The following is a 20,490-nucleotide window of genomic DNA, read 5'->3' on the forward strand; positions in this document are numbered from 1 at the left end:
TGGTTCAATATTGGAATCTTTCGCTTGCTAGGGTGCCCCCTTGTAAAATAAATAATTATTTTGTTTAACTAATTGTAAAAGACAGTATGTATGGGTATTTTTTCTATTAGCCTAATAGTCTTACTATCTGGGTGCACGGTAGAGTCCCCAAGACGAGGCTGGATATATTCACGACACTGTTCTAGAATCTTTCGCTTCGTTCAGGATTTAATGAACACCCTAACCAGTAACCACATATGTCATATTGCTTCCTTGTAACACATGACAACATTGACAACGTACGCCATAACATTTTCCTAGCGTCGTTTCGAGCCTTAACAGTCGGGAAATAAGGAAAGAGAAATATAATATTATAAAAAAAACACAAGATATAATTTATTTCTGTTACTTTATTTTAAATAGTTTCACTTTACAACCAGTATTGAATGCAGTAACATTTCATCACATATCATACTTTACACATATCATGGTTACAGACACGTAGCTACATAGGTATAAATAGAATGAAGTTTTTAGAAGTAATGGAGTATAATCATTATAATTATTATGAGGAATATATAACGATTTATAATGGATACATTCACTAGATTTAATTCATTTAAAATTATAAGTAAAACAAACCAGTCAAAAAGGATAAATAAAAAAATCTATTTACCTAACAGATATGTTTGATTGTTCATAAAGTAACAACTCACTTGTAACAAATAAATCATAGAATAACAGTCTGATCACACAAATATTACAAATTAAATAATAAAATGTTTATGCCATCTAGTTATTTACAAAAGTTAGCTAACTAAATAACAAAGAACCTAACATTACTTTGTAAGATCTCGCCTCTATATGTCTAAATACTGGCTGGTCGCACGCAGCTCAACAACATTACTCATAGACAAAATTCTCTATGGGAAACTACATATAGGGTCGAAGTACAGTGTGGCTACAGAGAGACAGTGTGTGGCCGCGCCAAGAAGAATAAAGATAATAAATATTCTGGAATGCATTCAATTCAATTTTTCTCTACTTCTCGGGCACATCACTCACGCTGCATAAATATTGTTCCTAATATCAAAACGTGTTAAAGATACAAATTCATTTAGGCTATTGTGTATATCAAAGCTCATATAAAAGATTTTGAAAAAGTTTATAAAGTTGAGCAGTCTAATCGATACTGTAATTCCAAGCACTGTTAATAATACTTTATTCAATTCGACACTAATATACGTTAAACATTGTCTTTTCACGGCACTGTGACGTCTGTGACGGTTCACTTTATTTGACACAGACACATAACATTTGCAATTGTAATGCTATTATAGATCATTCATCTGATGATGTTATAATTTTGTCAGTTTACTCTTCAAAAGTCTGTATATTTTAGACACTAGGGTAAATTTTATAATAGTCGCACTTTCCACCTTGGAAGCAGAATATATGTATACTGCGGAGCCTTTGCATGATCACATCTTTTAAATTTTAAAGCAAAGGCACATGTAGAGGCAGAATAGTGTGAAATATCAAAAGAGGAATATTTTCTTCAAGATATCAGAAGTGGTATATCCCTTCTAATAAATGAGAAGTGGGATTTTTCCCTTCAGGCGTCAGAAGTGATAAGATATCAGAAGTGGGATCAACATTGACAATTGCAACTGTGTGTGTCGTCTAGTCCAGCACGGTGTGTAGTGATGGGCGGGGGCGCGCGCAGAAGGCGGCGCAGAGCGCGGGCAGCGCGCCGAGCAGGCCGCCGGCGGCGGCGGCGGGCGCGGGTTATGCGAACGACTCCTTGGTGGGGCTGATGGGCTTCGAGCCTGAGCCCGCGCTCGAGCGCGACGCGCGTCCCTCTGGGGTCCCCGACCTGGATAAAATGATAACAATTTAGGCATTCATTAAGTATTAACCGATGCATAGCTTCACAAAATTGAAGAGATACCAAGCAAGGGATTTTGACAGCTCCGCCGTTGCAAGTATCATTATAAACGTCAAACCTGGTTTCAAAATCGCTATCGATTATTATTAGTACGAGTGGGATTGTCGTGAAGTGTGACCTTACTTATTATAACACATCAGAAGTGGGATTGTCGTGAAGTGTGACATTACTTATTATAACATCAGAAGTGGGATTGTCCTGAAGTGTGACCTTACTTAAACATCAGAAGTGGGATTGTCGTGAAGTGTGACCTTATTTAAACATCAGAAGTGGGATTGTCGTGAAGTGTGACCTTACTTAAACATCAGAAGTGGGATTGTCATGAAGTGTGACCTTACTTAAACATCAGAAGTGGGATTGTCGTGAAGTGTGACCTTAGTTATTAAAACGTATGCTTACTTGTGCGAGTCGAGCTGCATGCTGTTGCGCGAGGGCGCGGAGGGGCTCAGCTTGTGGTTCGCCAGGAACGTGCCGATTGACTCGTCCGAGCTGTAGCTGTCGTTGTCACTGAAACAGAAGATGCTGATTAGTTGATGTTGTTTTATGATTATTCTAGAAATCGAAGCAGATTCAGAAGTTCGAAACTTAACACTGATCTCTTACAATTACGTCCATGAAATTACGTATTAAGGTATTAACTAAAATAAGACTGGTTTTTGTGTTACGCGGACCGACCGCACGGAGCGATCCGGACGACCAATTTGTATGAAGTTGATGTTGTCGTCAGCGCGGAGCCGTCTGCTTTACTCTAAAACGCTCCTTGCACTTAATACATATTAGCCCATTGCGGATCGCTCCACGCGGTCGTTCTGCGTGACACTAAAACCTGTCAGTTTGTCTTACCTATCAGAGGGCACATCATCTCCAGGGCTAGACAAGTCTCCCGCGATAGCCTCCTGCAGGGCATGCGCTCGCCTCGCGGCGAGTCTTGCCTCGTCCCTTGCGGCGGCTGCCTCGCTCGCCGCGGCGGCGGCTGCTGCCTCGGCGACGCACTTGGCACGACCCGCCTCACTTAACTTTGCGTTTAACGCTGAGTTTTCTTCTTTCAGCTCTCTGAAAATGTCAATGGGATTAGTTAAATACACCTATCTTAAAATTTATAGCGTGAGTCTGAGTGTGACGTACGCGCTGATTTGTTTTTTTTTTGAAGATCACAAGATCATACATAATTTAGGGCCCATTTCCACGCCGGCGCGCGAACTCGTATGCGCATTTAGTTACATTGCGGAATGTTGAGGTTAGGTATGTACAATTCAGCGCACCAATCTAATGTAATGAAACTTGCATTTGACACAGTGTCAATGGGACCTTACAGACATAGACTGAATTAATTGTACACTGTTCTGATTGGCATTATACCTATCAAACATTACAAGTACCTAATTCAACTTCTTTAAACATCAAAAATAAAATTAAAATTAAAGATTATGGTCTTCCTTTCCCAATCATTATACTATGTACTCTTTTCCATTTCTCTCACCTAAGTTGCCTGGCCAGCTTGCGCTGGTCGTCGGCGGCCTGCTGCTCGCGCGCCCTTGCTTGTGCTAACTCGTTAGCGAGTTGCTCGTGCGCGTCGCGCAGCCGCGCCAGCTGCCCTTCGAGGCGCGCGCGCGATGTCGCTTCCAGTTCTAAGCTAGACTCCAGCTCCTGTGAAATACCAAGTAAAATTGTGTAAATGTTAGAAGAATAGGCAAGCTTTATGGCTGCCGTTTATAAACTAAAACAATCCCTAAATACGACTACAACACTAAAAATCGCCACCTGATTTTCTTCAGTAAGAGATTACATACACCGCAGGTTCCTAAATTTCATCATGCTACTCGGCTACCTTTCCTAGAGCTCCTTGGCTGTCAAAATGTCGTTGCCTAGACTTTAAAAAGAACCTACTACTAGCCGATAAGTCTAGTGTTGCGTACGAGCATGGCCCGCTTCGGCGCTGTGCGAGAAGCTTGCCTCGCCTCCTCGTTGCCTCGGTATATAAACACTGTACCTTGTTCCTAAGCTGCAGCCGCCGCTCGGCCTCGTGTTGCGTGTGCGAGTGTCCCGCCTCGGCGCTGGCGAGGCGTTGCGCGAGCTCGGCCAGCTTGTCTCGCGCTTGCCTCGCCTCCTCTGTGGCCGCCTCGGCCTTGGCGGCTGCCTCGCGCGCTTCGGCTTGCGCCGCGCATAGTGCGCTGGTGCTGCCGCGGTATTTCTTTAGCAACTAGAAATGAACAAACAAATAAATATAATAAGTAGATACCTAAAGCTTCAATTAAGATATCCAAAAAATATCAGAAAGTGAAATATTAAAAGAACGCTAATAAGAGATCTGATAATGCTAATTTGCTGATAATCATTTCTTAGGCCACAGATATAGTCTTCACTCGTTACTAGCCTTCTGTTTGACAGTCTTACCTCATCCACTTCTTCAGTTTCGTCAAGCGCGGTGCGTGCCATCGCAGCGTCTCTATAGTCACTTTTATTACCCTGATACCATAACCTGTTGCCTCGGGCGCTGTTAGGTGACTATTCACTAGGTTAGATTAGCCCTTTACTAGACTATTGTGTAAATTACCTCAGCCGCCTCTTCCTCAGCATCATCCAGCGCAGCGCGCGCCGTGGCCGCATCTCTGGTAGCAGTGAGCGCACGTTCGGCCGCCTCGTTGCGCGCGCGATTTGCCTCCTCGAGTGCGGCTGTTGCCTCGCTCGCCTCTGCCTCGGCCGCTTGCTTCGCCTTCGTGGCTGCGCGGACCGCTAGCTCCAGGTCCTCCACCTGATTAGATAATACATTACATTAGTTAAGACCAACTAACAATCATTATAAGGACTTGGGTCCGTGAAGGGGTTAGGGGTTTTCAACTAGTTTGAATGATCGGACACAAATACAGGATAATAGGCTAGTTTCCTACTAGTCAAATCAACTTCTTTCTAAGGACTGTCAAAACGATTTGCTAATATGGAATAACAGTGAAATACTGAGGACTGACGTCACGGTCATTTCATTTACTTTATATCTTTCTCTTTGAGTTATTAAATAGAAACTATGTTTAAACATAACTGCTGTCCATATTTTTCTTCTAATTATGTGGTGCTTTATTTCGTGCACTGCATAAAATATTTTAATTTAATTATAGGAAATTAGCCCATTAGGTAAAGATACATTCTAATACTTCTAATGAAATCTACGTTACAATACACCTTCACGTAATCTATCAATATATTCCATAGCTTAAGGTTCATATATTATTACAGTAATAAAACTAATAAAGCACACGTTAAACTAACAAGTTGTTTCCCTCAACGCTCCTCCTTACACGGCGAACCTGCCAGGATTTTAAATATTTACGATACGAATACTAGCCTGGTTTTTAAGTTGTCTGATCTGTGTCTTGGCTCCACCCTCCTTTTCCTTCTGTTCCAACATGGTTTGAGCGTCGCGGAGCAAAGCGCGGTACCGCTTCAGGTCTCTGTAAAAATACATTAGCATTATAATTATAATGGTTAGTAAAACTACTGTAACATTTGCTAAAATCATTTGAAAATCATGTATGTATGGGTGGCAAAATGTGCTAACATTGAATGCAACGTTGCAAATCTATTCTTCCATCTTTCTAAACTTGCTGCAAGCAAATAAAAATCTTTTACAACTGTCAAAATGTGGTAACACTATGTATGTTCCACAACTATTTCTAATTCATGTTTGAAATAATTCACTGTGACGACGTTTAACAGCCGTAGGTAACATGTGTATATTTAAAAATTCACATAAATATATTTCCGCATAACTAATTTCCAAAATCGAATGATTTTCCTAATGATCAGAGATTAAATCACTAAATTTCATCAAAATGACGTAAGTCACTACGAATGTCGCAAAACCGTGCGATCTCTGCTAATTACTGTTAAGGATTCTGAGATGAAGTGACCGTAACATACCTATCCTGATAACCGTTTTGTTAAATAACAAATGACGGGCGTACCTCTTAAGTCGCTGCACCAGCTGCGTCTGCTCGACGGTTTCGGCGCGTGCGCTCTCTTCTAAAGCGGCTAGCCGCCGTTCTAGTTCGTGTCTCTCACGAAGGAGCAGACTGCGTTCCGAGTGCTCGCTCTCCAGTTGCGATTCCAAAACTGAGGGAAAAAATGATATTATTGTTTAAAAAAAAAGTTATATGAACGGTTTTTGATTTTGGTTTGGTTATTTATTATATTTGAATGTTTACAAATCGTATGAGTATTAGCACACACACGACGCTATGTTTAAAAGTGCAAGGGAAGACTGTTTTAGCCACCAGCAAGATAAAACACTTTTAGGCCTGATTTAGACGGCGTGAGAAACCGCATGCGATTTTAGTTACATTGCGGGCTGTTGAGGTTACTTCTTGCACAGCCGTTAAATACCGCAATGTAATAAAACTCGTATGGGAGTTCTCGTACCGTCTAAATGGGCCCTTAGGCTACTGAAATAGTACATAACGACACAAGTGCGGAAAAAAGGAAGTTCGAAACGAGTGGCGATGAATTAAACGACCGAAGGGAGTGTTTCAAATCGGACGTATTTATGCAAAATGGAACCAACCCACATGAAATCTTCATTGAAATGTTTACTTCTTTGTTTAATCAATAAAGATCGATTTTCAAAATTATTCATCCGTGGATTGGTTCCATTTTGCATAAATACGTCCATTATCGACACGAGTTAAGAAATTCCTCTTCGCACGTGTATCGTACGACGTTTTTCAGTGCAGACGTCCCTCATTCGTCCCTCACCTGGAAAAAAATGACCTTCTCGCCGCACTAGTGCGTAAAAAAAGCACCATGAAATTGAGTAAGACACTTACTCTTAAGTTTCTTCGAGGCGTTGGCTCGAGTTTCCTCCATCTCGTCATCGCGCGCGGCCGCCTCCAGGCGGGCTTCCTTGCGTTGCTGCTCCAGCAACATTTCTAACCGCAACTTGGAACTTTCCAGCAACTGCAAAAAACGAATAGGTACATCATCCTCCTTGCGATATCCCGGCATTTGCCACGGCTCATGGGAGCCTGGGGTCCGCTTTGACAACTAATCCCAAGATTTGGCGTAGGCACTAGTTTTTACGAAAGCGACTGCCATCTGACCTTCCAACCCGATGGGTAAAAAAAAAAAACGAATAGGTACAATGTCAAGAAAATAGAACTCGTAAAAGTTATAAAAACCGGCCAAGAGCGTGTCGGGCCACGCTCAGTGTAGGGTTCCGTAGTTTTTCGTATTTTTCTCAAAAACTACTGAACCTATCAAGTTCAAAACAATTTTCCTAGAAAGTCTTTACAAAGTTGTACTTTGGTGATTTTTTTCATATTTTTTAAACATATGGTTCAAAAGTTAGAGGGGGGGGACGCACTTTTTTTTCCTTTAAGAGCGATTATTTCCGAAACTATTAATATTATCAAAAAATGATTTTAGTAAACCCTTATTCATTTTTAAATACCTATCCAACAATATATCACACGTTGGGGTTGGAATGAAAAAAATATCAGCCCCCACTTTGCATGTAGGGGGGGTACCCTAATAAAACATTTTTTCCCATTTTTTATTTTTGCACTTTGTTGGCGTGATTGATATACATATTGGTACCAAATTTCAGCTTTCTAGTGCTTACGGTTACTGAGATTATCCGCGGACGGACGGACGGACGGACGGACGGACGGACGGACGGACGGACGGACGGACGGACAGACAGACATGGCGAAACTATAAGGGTTCCTAGTTGACTACGGAACCCTAAAAATTGATTCGAAAAAGTTATAAAACATTTAATAAATTGTATTGTTCACATCGCTGAGTGGACTCACCATTAGCTATATCGAAACCGCAAAAGTAAATACTTGGCATGACTTTGGCACTTCTATATCCATAGGTACATATAAGGTTCGCTCTCACAGGCGGTGAAGCTTGTGCTGTATTAGGACTGTGCTCCACTCTTGACAATGTACTCACTGGCAGCTCGTTCTCACTACAGCTGTCGTACTTGTATATCCTTCAAGTCACACACCTTTACTTCTTCACTAGTAAGTGTTGACAAGTCTTTACCTGTATCTGTCCAGCCAGGTCATCCAACTCCTCCTCCTGGTCGCGAACTCTTCGCTCCAGCTCAGCCCTGGTCCGCCTTAGGGCAGCCACCTCGTCACCGCCGCCACCACGCTCTTCCAACTCGCGCTGCGCCGCCGTCAGGCGTTCTTCTTTCAGCTCGAGTTCTAGCCGAGCTTCCTGTAACATGAGGTTTATATTTAGTAACGGAAAAGTCAAGTTTATCCTAATCTACCAAAGTTCGTAGAGATTCCTGTACTGTAATTTTTTATGAATTGATCGGACCGATTTTCGTTACACCTGATGCAAAGTGAAGATAGAACATGAAATTGAGCTTACCCATTTGGAATACCTTGCCTTATATAGATGGCTACTCCGTACGAATGGCATAAGCATGACATTAATGCGGGTTTTCGGTTGCTGCGCTAGTGACAGCTGCCAAAACTATGCCCATTTTTTGAAACATTTTGTTGTTAAAAGTATGCGTGAAGTCACTTTTGTGATAGACGCTCTTTGGCCGATCATGCTCACTCTCACTACAGTCACTACAGCTGTCGTACTCATGTACAGCGTCAGTACTCACAGAGGCTCTGCTCCAGCGCGTACTTGTCGGCGTGCGCGAGGTCGCGCTCGCGCGAGAGGCGCTCTCACTACAGCTGTCGCACTCGTGTATAGTGTCTGTACTCACAGAGGCTCTGCTCCAACGCGTACTTGTCGGCGTACGCGGGGTCGCGCTCGCGCGAGAGGCGCTCCTTGGCCGCTCGTTATCACTACAGCTGTCGTGCTCGTGTTCAGTGTCAGTACTCACAGAGAGGCTCTGCTCCAGCGCGTACTTGTCGGCGTGCGCAAAGTCGCGCTCGCGCGAGAGGCGCTCCTTGGCCGCTCGTTCTCACTACAGCTGTAGTACTCGTGTACAGCGTCAGTACTCACAGAGAGGCTCTGCTCCAGCGCGTACTTGTCGGCGTGCGCGAGGTCGCGCTCGCGCGAGAGGCGCTCCTTGGCCGCTCGCTCTCACTACAGCTGTCGTGCTCGTGTACAGCGTCAGTACTCACAGAGAGGCTCTGCTCCAGCGCGTACTTGTCGGCGTGCGCGAGAGGCGCTCTTTGGCCGCTCGTTCTCACTACAGCTGTAGTACTCGTGTACAGCGTCAGTACTCACAGAGAGGCTCTGCTCCAGCGCGTACTTGTCGGCGTGCGCAAAGTCGCGCTCGCGCGAGAGGCGCTCCTTGGCCGCTCGTTCTCACTACAGCTGTAGTACTCGTGTACAGCGTCAGTACTTACAGAGAGGCTCTGCTCCAGCGCGTACTTGTCGGCGTGCGCGAGGTCGCGCTCGCGCGAGAGGCGCTCCTTGGCAGCTCGTTCTCTCTTCAGCTCTTCCTGCGCTCCGTGGAGCTCGGCGTCGAACTTGCGCTGGCGCTTCTCGAGCAAGTTGTTGCGACAGGTCTGGGGAAAGGGAGAATGGTGACAATGGAATGGTATTTTATGCAAGTATTAATGGGTTTGTTTATAATGTATACTAAAATTACGGACGATAGGTACGTTAAAGAGACAGTGTCTATGTATGCATAAGAAAATACATAGCGGATATATCCTGCAATATAATTTATTTATTTATAGCAATATAATTTATTTATTTAGTACCTAATGGCAAATATCGGACTTAATGCCTAAAGACATTCTCAACCAATCAAACAACGTTATTACACTTCATTGTATAATCAAAGTTATTACACTAAATCTCCTGTAGATACCATACATCGACCGGTCTAGATACCTACCATAGATTCCATACACTCGTAAACCACACGATAATCTCGGCTATAAATCCGTGGATTAAGATTGTCAAGCGATTATTTATGACACCCCATCTTAGGCTACGCTTGTGTTTTTATACCACGTCGGACGTCGGGGGCAAACAAGCATACGGTCCGCCTGATGGAAAGCGGTCACCGTAACCTATAGATGCCTGCAACTCAAGGGGTGTTTAAAGGGGCTCGACGCGACGCGGTGAGCGACGTACCGTGCTAATATATGCTACGCAAAAATTATAATCCATACTTAATATTATAAATGGGAAAGTGTGTGTGTGTCTGTTTGTTTGTCCGTCCTTCACGGCAAAACTGAGCAACGAATTGACGTGATTTTTTTTAGTGGAGATAGTTGAAGGGATGGAGAGTGACATAGGTTACTTGTTGTCTCTTTCTAACCCCTTACTTCCCTAAACTGGGGGGTGGAAGTTTGTATGGAGCATACCACAATTTTCGATTTTAAAGCGAGCGGAGCCGCGAGCAAAAGCTAGTATTGTATATATTCGATGTATTGGTGTTTAATGTATGGTCAGCATAGACTACGTTGTGACAGTCAAATGGCAAAATATACCGGAACACATCATTATTTTTATGGTCACAAAGTTATGGTAAGACATATGTATTTAGTACTGTGGTTGTTAATGTTATTACAGTAAGTGTATTCGGAGTTGAGTTGTTGACCGTACAGTGAACGGCAGAGATGACGCCTTGCATAAAAAATAAAGAGTTTACTTGGGGAGACCGAATACACGCTGTTAGTCACCCAAAATATCGTTGGGCGGATAGAGTGAAGGCGAAAGCTAGCGTGGTATCGCTCAAGACCGAACAAAGTGGCGTATTCTTGTGTTGATGGCCTAAACTCATTTTGGGTTCTCGCACCAACCAAGTAAGTATAAAAACATGACGACTAAGTACATTTAAAAAATTGCATTCTGTTTAGTCCGTCAGTTAGATCGTCCAAAAATATTGAAATACTTTTTCGCTTTTTCTAATTAATGAAACAAATACAAAGAAAGAGCATCAAAGTTCCGGAGTGGTGGCTTGTGACGTCACTTCTAAATAAAAATTGTACCTAGGCGTGATGTCAAGCGTAACTTCAACGCACTGTACCGTCATCATTTTTCGTTTACGACAAAAAAGAAAAAATACGTGTCTAATATTCTTTGATAATCAAATTGACGGAATAATTAGTTTTTTAGTCGTCTCGCCTATTGTCTACTGGGGGATGGCCTTATTCTAGTACCTGTTCGTCGAGTAGTGACCGCAGGTCGGCCATATCGTTGGTCAGCTTTTGTAGCTTTCGCTTCCACTGCGCGGCCACGGCTCTCTGTTCCTCCACTTCCTCATACGCATCTTGCACCTGTATGATCAAAGGGTACATGTTAGAAAAAACTCCTATAGGAACTTTAAAAATATTAATTACTATAATTACAAACAAGTCTGTCAGTAAATAAGAACAAAGAAAACTATAGGTATCCTTTTCTCTAGCACCCTAGAATGCGTGCGGAATTTACGTGCGAAATGTCATTTGATATTTGCCAGTCGCTTTTCGGTGAAGGAAAACATCGTGAGGAAACCGGACTGATTCCAATAAGGGCCTAGTTTACCCTTCGGGTTGGAAGGTCAGATGGCAGTCGCTTTCATGAAAACTAGTGCCTACGCCAAATATTGGGATTAGTTGTCAACGCGGACCCAGGAGGTTGATGAGTTACGATTTTTAATTAAAGAATACTCCTTCAAAAAAGTACCTAACTACTGGGAGCTAATTACTTTTTCAGTGCATATGGTGCTTTTTTTTCTCGCATTAGTACGCAAAATAGTACATTACTTGTCATGTCCAAACTTGAAATGGCCATATGTACTGAAAAACGTCGTACAATACATTTGCGAAGAGGAATTTCGTAACTCGTGTCGATTTAAAACATTCCCTTCGGCCGTGATTTAATTTATCGCCGTTCAATCCGGATTCCTCTTTTCCGCATATGCAGGTATCGTAATGTAGGTTCTATTGCGTTTTTTCATACTTGTAACAATGTTTTCCTTGACCCACAAGCTAGTCATAGCTTAACATTAAACGACAATTCGTATATTTTCGATATTATATAAAATTCCGGCGATATAAATATAACCATGAAACTCATAACGCATAAAACATTCTTAAAAATACACATAAAAATGTTAAAGAAAAGTCACATTCGCGCGCCCGCGGAATAAGCAGTATACAAAACATTATTCACACACATTTGTATCAAAACAGCGAACTAATAATATTCTCGAATGTTCTTCTAATTTCAACAACTAAACGTAAACAAGATTCTGTCGAAAAATGAACTGTTTGGCCAAACGCCAACGAGTAGTGGTCAAGGGGACATGTGTGATAGATTCATCTGAAGATAATAAGGCATTACTTTATCAAAGAGCACTGACCTCCTCCTCCATTGCTTGTAAATGGTTGGTAAAGTAACCCACGACCGGCCCACGTACTGCTACTATCACAGATGGTATCGGCGGGATATTTGTCACTTATCACGTTATCACATCAAGGATGATCTTGAGATACGTTTCGGGCGAGATAACTCAGTTCACGCTATGACCCAGATATGGTCGGACGTGTTAAATCAATGAAAACTTCTGATAAAATAACGCTTGGGTAATGTGAGAGTGAACGACTTTTAATGAATTGCATTTTTAAATTGATTACGTCGGTATTAATAGGCACATTCATATCAGTCGCGTGGCCTCGTTTCACATTGGAACGCTGTGATTTTATGATTTTCAAATAGCTTTGTTCCAATGGGCTGCCAAGGGGCGGACGTGGGACATTTATTGTAGTCTTCGTTTCAGACTATCATTAATTTTCTTGGTACTAAAACTATTTGAACTTGCTCTATTCAATGTCTTACTGCGACAAAAGTATACCTACATATAACATATCTAAGGCAGAAAAGTAAATATTGTCTCAGAAGAAGCCGAGTTTGACCAACATAAATGTGATCAGAGCTCGATTTTATGATTTGATTCCAGAGATGATTAGTATACATATACATGATGAATATCTATACTATTTTCAATACGCATCGCGCCAAATGTTTAAGTTGCCCACACGGACAAAATTATATTAGTAACGATAGTTAATTTATTTCTCAAATATCAATTATCAAGGATATAGCGTGTGCAAATGTTTTTTGCATCATTATTATCATTAATAATTATATCGAACGGATTAATAATAAGACGTTGCGCTGTCAGCTTGCTTCCTCGTAGCTTTAACTGTTCCTGTCGTGGTTACAAAATCGGATTATAACTTATAACGGAAATTACACCTACAACCGATTTAGAACAACCGGTTCAAAATATTAGGAATGGCCCTTAGTATTTTAGACAAGTTGTTTGACAACAAATCTGAATAATAACTTGTAAGATTAAAATGTTAACGGGTAATACGATAAAGATTAGAGATTGAAACAATTCAATGAGGAAGCAAACTGACATTTTATCACACAAGGGGCCACTATAACCGCCTCTTGCCTGTGTCTGATTTGACAGAACATATACAGTCCTATACACCATACCTACAGTGGTTACAGGATGTCATCTGTCTTAACTTTCAGTGTGTATGTCTTACCTTCTCGAGATGCTTTTTAACCGTGACAAGTTGCTCGAGGTCGTCCTCATGTTGCCGCCGCAGCTGTGCCCGCAGTAACTGCAGCTCCCTGTGAGCCTGCTCGTATCTCCTCTTGTACTCATCTACATGGGCAGTAGTGTCTGCTTCTGAATCCTCTGTCTTACCTTCTTCTCGAGTTGCTTCTTGACCGTGACAAGTTGCTCGAGGTCGTCCTCATGTTGCCGCCGCAGCTGTGCCCGCAGTAACTGCAGCTCCCTGTGAGCCTGCTCGTATCTCCTCTTGTACTTGTCTCCGTTGGCTGCGGCGTCTGCCTCTGAACCCTCGGAGTCTGAAGGCTCGGCGCCTCCGTTGTCGGCTGAGCGCCAGTGCAGGAGCTCCAGTTCCAGACGTTCGGATGCCTGTTGGAAAATATAATGTTAAAATATTCTGTATTTATGAAAATGCAAAAGTTCGGACGAGATCGTTAATTCAGAAATCAGAATACAATCTAAACTAACATCACATGCGATTGAATCACACGAACATTAAACGAGAATAACCTAATTTCAAGGCCGTATAGCACTAAAATATTTAATGACTGGGCTCCCGATATGGAGTGGTTGTCTATTTAATAAGGTTCAGTAAACCTTAGGTCGCTACTTAAACTTTGTTACGGCTGATTACGGCTTGGCGCGCTCGGTTACCGTCGCCGCCGTACAGTTTTTTTATCCTCTGCAGTCGTTGGTTGTTAGCAAGCAAGTCGCGGTTATCCCGCTCGGTGCAACGCTCAGTCGCCTACAAATTTCACATTGCTCCCTCACATACCTGTTGTAGCCACTGGTTGTTAGCAAGCAGGTCGCGGTTGTCCTGTTCAATGCGAAGTTTTTCCACCGCCTCGGCGTCGGCGCGCTAGTTATCCTCCGCCACCGACTCAGTTCCCTCACAGTTCCCTTACCTGCTGTAGTCGCTGGTTGTTACTCAGTAGGTCGTGATTATCCCGCAAGATGCGTAGTATTCTACAGCACTCACGTTCTTCACTGTTTCCTTACATACCTGTTGTAGTCGCTGGTTGTTACCAAGCAGATCCCGGTTGTCCCGTTCAATGCGGAGTCTTTCCGCAGTTTTGGCGCCGGCACATTCGGTACAATTCTCTTACCTGCTGCAGCCGTTGGTTGTTGGCGAGCAGATCGCGGTTGTCCCGTTCAATGCGGAGTCTTTACTCAGTTTTGGCGCCGACAAGTTCGGTACAATTCTCTAACCTGATGCAGCCGTTGGTTGTTAACGAGCAGATCGCGGTTGTCCCGTTCAATGCGGAGTCTTTCCGCAGTTTTGGCGTCGGCACCTTCGGTACAATTCCCTTACCTGCTGCAGTTGTTGGTTGTTAGCGAGCAGATCGCGGTTGTCCCGTTCAATGCAGCCTTCCGCAGTTTTGGCGCCGGCACGTTCGGTACATTTCCCTTACCTGCTGCAGCCGTTGGTTGTTAGCGAGCAGATCGCGGTTGTCCCGTTCAATGCAGCCTTCCGCAGTTTTGGCGCCGGCACGTTCGGTACATTTCCCTTACCTGCTGCAGCCGTTGGTTGTTAGCGAGCAGATCGCGGTTGTCCCGTTCAATGCAGCCGTTGGTTGTTAGCGAGCAGATCGCGGTTGTCCCGTTCAATGCGGAGTCTTTCCACCGCCTAGGCGTCGGCACCTTCGGTACAATTCTCTTACCTGCTGCAGCCGTTGGTTGTTAGCGAGCAGATCGCGGTTGTCCCGTTCAATGCGGAGTCTTTCCGCCGCCTCGGCGTCGGCGCGCTCCGTGGCGAGCGCCGCCGCCGCGCGCTCCTCCGCCAAATCACCGCCCACCTCCGACAGCTAGAACAACACATACAATGCCAATGGTTAGGATATCGATCGAGCTATACAAGTATACATTATACCACTACCTAGGTCATTATTCAGATTTCCAAAAGGATAGGTCAATTATGCGCTATTTTCGCTTGGTGTGCACAATTTTAACCTGAACTGAGCATAAAATATAAAAGCTTTTGTGAATAATAGTTACAGGTACCTGAGGCATGACTGTGTAGGTAATTCGTTAAGTGGCTTTATTGCCTTTCCGTCAGAATGTTAACAAAAATTGTACTCTAATATGGATAGTCACAAACATCCTCTCGTTAAAAAAATATTTATTTTCTTTATGGCAGAGAAATCATTATCTACTAATCAGTACCTACCTATGTTGTAGCTTTAGCTGTAAGTATTCTTAATAAATAAAATAAAAAATGTATCTAAAACGTCCAAAACAAATCAGTTCAAAACCAAACTTGCTCTAGTATCAAAACAAACACGTGCCAAGTTTCTGACGGCCCGATCACTTTCAGGAGTTTCAAGTAGGTTTTAATCCACGGACAAGATTAGGCAGCTTATAGCCGACCCAGAGCCAATATAACCGTCAGTGAATAAATGTTTAATTTACGTAAACATCGATTACATCGCGCTTCGACATATATCAACCAACAAGGGAGGTAATTACTTCGATTTATTATCGATATTAGTCATTATAATTTACGACTTGTTTACCATTTCCTTATATTTCAATATTTACAAATATTGCAATTAATTTAACTAATAGATAAGTAATGATAGCAATTTAAAATAAACGATCATAAGGAGGCGCCAGTACCTACATACCTAACTGATAAATTACGTTATAAATAGTACAAGGTCGTGCATCCGTCGTTAATACATCAGAGATCATAAGAAATGGCATCATTAGTCATCTGAACCGCTAACTATCCAGATTTAACAACCCGGTGATATTTCAGAGACAACAATCTAAAATTGGGCTGCACTGACGTACGATGGACGTCCGGTGCATAAAACACCAGGGAAACATCGCTACGTTTATTGCTTGTAAATCATAACTATCATAAGTAGGTATGCCTTTGAATACAAAGTTGCACTGATCATGTTTTGAGTTCTGAGGCATGTAGCTTCCGCCAAGCAAAACTGAGTGACAATGTCACATTGTCACGGCGACGGGCAGTCAAGAATTTCACGCATTTGTAAAACGATCGTAAGAAGTCAACAATGAAAAAAAAATTGGCAAGCGTCATGGTGCGGTAATAGCGCGGTACGCAACAAGCGCCGCGGCGCGTGCAGCCATACCTACCAAACACCACGCGAGAATTTATTACGATTTATTATCGTAATACCGTATCATTGTGAAACGCTTTTAAACGTTTGAGCTGAAATTAAAATTGAGATTGGATTGATTAGTCACCGACCTCGTCCAATTCAGAGACTGTTGTGCGGTCTTCCGAGATTCCCCGGCACATGCTGCTCGCCCTGCTCGTACTCCGACTGAACAGAGTGAACCCCTTGATCATTATGTTCGTGGCTGACTTCGATCTTCCGATTCTTCTACTGGTTTCAGAGTCATCTTTATGTCCTAGTCTACGCCATTCGTCCATCACATGATCTGTTTTCTTTAAGAAGCTGTCGATCTTAGCGCTCAAGTAGTTCGAAGACGTACCTTCTTCTAAATGTGCCGCAACAGGTTTGAACTTTTGTCTTACAGGTTGTCTGTTACAGCCAAGGACGAATTGTAGATTTGCGTCAAACACTACGGGCGCCTGTTCTTTCGCTCTCAGTTCTGTCAAATCTACGCTAGTTCTCCGGTCACAGGTTTGTGGATACATCCTTCTTGGAGTTGGTGTTGTATGGCGACTGTAAACTGACGAGTTCACACTTGTAGAACGAGATAAAGGAACGTAAGTTCCGTTGCTGCTGCAGGTTGAATAGACGCTGCCATTGCTTCTCATTGACAATGGGCTCGGTGACCTAGAAGTGAGCAAGTTGCTTGGATAGTGTCGTTTCGCGAGTTCTGCTATCGAACCAGTCTCAACCGAAGCTGAAGACAGGCTCCTTCTGTAAGACGGACTAGGAGAGCGATTGACTAGCAGCTTTCCATTGTCTGGAGGATTCGCTGGAATCGAGTGTATCTCTTTTAGAGTTTTAGTTACGTAAAGTTTCTTGCCGTTAAGAAGAGTTGTAGGTGTTTTAGGTGGCACAGTTTCTTCTTCGAAATGTATAGGTAGCGTTTTTGCTTTCTTGATCGGTAATATGAGTCGGCTTGGTGGCGGTTTTGGTGGTCTTTTTGGAATAGCGTCCGAGATAAGCGGCGGTGATAAGAGGCCGTTAGAACTTGCTGGTGATAACGGTCCATTGGAGTCTGGTGAGAGCAGCCCATTTGAATTCGGAGACGTGATTCCGTTAGACTTGTGTGTGCCATTTGTGCCATTATGTTCTGGGATCAGGATCTTGAGCTGGTTGGAGCTGGGGACGGCGGCGGCCACGGGGCCGGCGCTCTCGGGAGCGTGCGGCATGGTGGAGCAGGTTAAGCGATGCGCTTGCGTCTTCTGCAGCGGAAGTTCCCTTGGCGAAAGTCCGGTGCCATTTCAGTTGTGTCGATCGTCAGCGATTGTGGATGCGTCGGCACATGTGTTGGAAATAGAACCGGCGCGAGAGGGCTCCGCGGACGCACTGCGCCGGCTAACTCGGTCGCCGGGCCGCAACCGCTCGACTATTTTAGTTTACGTAGATGTCGAAGTGCATGCGCGAAGCTGATGTTTAGACCTTCATAAGTTTCTTATATTACAAAACTATCTTGGACTTATTCAAATCGCGATAAGCGGGTTACAATGTTAAGTAATGATGAGAGAAAGTGTATAACAATGTCTGGGGCAGAGTGTTGGTGAGATGGCAAATAAATAGATGCATTAGTGGGTTATTCGATAAGCTCGCCGTGTCAATGGCGCGGCGCGGGGTGCGCAAGAGACCGGAAACCGTGAAGGCCGGGGGCCACCTGACTGGATTTTACGTAATCGTACGGATGTTTACATAACAATTGCAGAATAATAATATTGAACAGTTCGTCATATCGTCAAAAAAAAAACTTTTGAGCCGATCTCAAAAAAATGTGTAAATATACCCTTATACATGTTTATGAAAATATTACATCATTTTTAATCGATTTTATGGTTATTATTTATTTCATCTTCAATCTCAATGATATCGCGAAAGTTAAGTCTAGTGGAAGACAAGAAAGGATACAAGAAATATAATCGTCGATGTTTCTTCATTTTCTACAATTACGGCGATTGTTTAATTGTATATCGAATTCGTGTTTTAGTATTTGTTTATAATTAGCTTTTAGCCAAACATACCTAGTCCCTTTATACATATTAGCAATTTTATAAACATTAGCACCATTATTAACTAAATACTGCACTCGCCGTAGGCGTGAAGGAAATAAACGAATTCGCAATGTTTTGACGCAAGATAACGTTTATTTCAGCCAACGGCGCAAACACTAAGTTCTTGGCATGCGAAATACATTTAATAACCATATTAAATAAAATAAACTTCCTTATATTATTTGATAATTTACTAGTCGCATTTCGGAGAAGGAAAACATGCTTCCGGGAAATCGGCTTTTAATTCAATTCAATTATTTTATCCGCAATATATATTGACAAATTATTATAAATTGCTAGGAGGGGCATTGAAACTTCAGCGGCCTACCTCATGGGAATACAGTCTGGTTTCCTAAAAAAATCTAAAGCCTTTTTGCGTTGAGTAAATGCGTTTACGCATACCGCTTGGCCCGGAGGAACCAGGGAGAAAATCGACTAACCAGTGGAGAACTACCGTTTAAAACCCGGTGCTATGCTAGTTATCGACTCCGCCTTAGACGGAGGAGCAAACACTAGGAAGATGCTAGAATTAGACCAAGGTAGCTTCGAATGGAGTTTGTACCAATGATAAAGTGTGACACACAATATAGAAATTTGACGTCAAACATAACATTGTTTGACGTCAAATTTCTATGAAATACCTAGTACATCACTGTGTTCAAATCGTCAAAAAATTTAAAACTTAATAGACGAACTTTATAAATTGAAATATATATATCATACACGAAAGAAAAAACGACAAGGCCCACTGGTATCTATTTCAATTTATAAATTATATATAGTAGAGTAACTAAGACCAAATAAAAAAAAATCAATAAAATAATTTGATTTGTTCCCTAGTTGTTTAGACGAACTTTATTAATACTCTTAAAATGCCCTACATTTTCTATAATGCAAAACTGATTGGCAAAATTTTGGTTCATTACCAAAATATTAATTAAAAATTATGTAAATAGACCGCGCGAACAGGGTTTATGAGAAATCAGAACTGACATGTTTACTGTAACCTATTTTGCAAGCAAACACATTACTGGCCAATGAAACTGTGTATTAGGTTACGTTAAATCTAGACTTACAATGGCGTGACCCGGTTTCTAGTCTAAGACTAATCGCTGTTTTGTTTGATGAGCAGTTTTTATTTATAAGATAATTTGCGGAATTCACATTTTACAGGCAAAAAAAAATCCGTGATTACTGTGTAGAACAATTTTTTTGACGTATAGAAAATATTCCAAAATAAGTGTGATGTAAAACGTAGAAAAATAGTGCCACAGAATATACAATAGTACAAGTAATAGTACACCATAGGTAAGTTTGGCACTTTTGAATATTCTTTTCCGCGTCATGGAATCTAGAAAACTTGGTGTCAGACCGAAAATCGGGACAATCCGATCTTAGCACCAACCAAGTTTGCACACAAGGCTGGATGTACTGTAGCTAACCCCTACATGTCAAGTGAAATGACGTTGCCAATAGAACAAGCATAAGCAGAGCGAACATTATAAAGATTATACGTTGACTAGAAACACTGCAAGTAAATAACTAGTATCTACTATGTACTATCTACTCTATAACATGATTGACAACCTAAACTAGGAGGCACATCTCAGAAACAAAGCCCGATAATAACATCAACACTAAAACGTCAATCATACTCGCTGCCAATGCAATTTATAGGTCAAAAACCTGAATTAAGCTGCAGACATCTGTGCGCCGACGCAGACATTTCAAAAGATCCTATATACTATCCATACTAATATTATAAATGGGAAAGTGTGTGTGTCTGTTTGTTTGTCCCTCTTTCACGGCAAAACGGAGCGACGAATTGACGTGATTTTTTAAGTGGAGATACCTAGTTGGAGGGATGGAGAG

The 20,490-nt window shown here is 42.4% G+C and overlaps 1 protein-coding gene across 2 annotated transcripts; it reads right to left on the minus strand.

Annotated features, from left to right (window-relative positions):
* Positions 1 to 371: 371 nt before the first annotated feature.
* LOC125242151 (unconventional myosin-XVIIIa-like) lies at positions 372 to 17,920 on the minus strand. Of its 2 annotated transcripts, XM_048150861.1 has the most exons (16): positions 16,648 to 17,920; positions 15,111 to 15,232; positions 14,333 to 14,354; positions 13,563 to 13,796; positions 11,017 to 11,133; positions 9,247 to 9,408; positions 7,970 to 8,146; positions 6,745 to 6,874; positions 5,887 to 6,034; positions 5,268 to 5,373; positions 4,482 to 4,679; positions 3,918 to 4,127; positions 3,408 to 3,574; positions 2,771 to 2,980; positions 2,327 to 2,434; positions 372 to 1,855 (listed from the first exon to the last, which is right to left on the minus strand). In XM_048150861.1, exons 1-16 carry the CDS (start codon positions 17,746 to 17,748, stop codon positions 1,768 to 1,770), a joined length of 3,300 nt encoding a protein of 1,099 aa, XP_048006818.1. In that variant the 5' UTR covers positions 17,749 to 17,920; the 3' UTR covers positions 372 to 1,767. The 2 variants fall into 2 exon arrangements, with proteins under 2 accessions (XP_048006818.1, XP_048006817.1); XM_048150860.1 differs by lacking the exon at positions 14,333 to 14,354 and having other exon boundaries at positions 15,089 to 15,232.
* Between the last annotated feature and the right edge of the window lie 2,570 nt (positions 17,921 to 20,490).

This window comes from Leguminivora glycinivorella, unplaced genomic scaffold, assembly GCF_023078275.1.
Source record: "Leguminivora glycinivorella isolate SPB_JAAS2020 unplaced genomic scaffold, LegGlyc_1.1 Scaffold10, whole genome shotgun sequence".
In the NCBI taxonomy this organism is placed as follows: domain Eukaryota; kingdom Metazoa; phylum Arthropoda; class Insecta; order Lepidoptera; family Tortricidae; genus Leguminivora; species Leguminivora glycinivorella.

Bases quoted from the DNA above. Each gene is read 5' to 3' on its own strand.
- LOC125242151 (XM_048150861.1), bottom strand. From the start codon at position 17,748: ATGCCGCACGCTCCCGAGAGCGCCGGCCCCGTGGCCGCCGCCGTCCCC. The intron at 2,981-3,407 runs GTGAGAGAAATG...TGACATTTTCAG, and splicing joins AAGCTGGCCAGGCAACTTAG to AGAGCTGAAAGAAGAAAACT. The intron at 2,435-2,770 runs GTAAGACAAACT...CTTCTGTTTCAG, and splicing joins GATGATGTGCCCTCTGATAG to TGACAACGACAGCTACAGCT.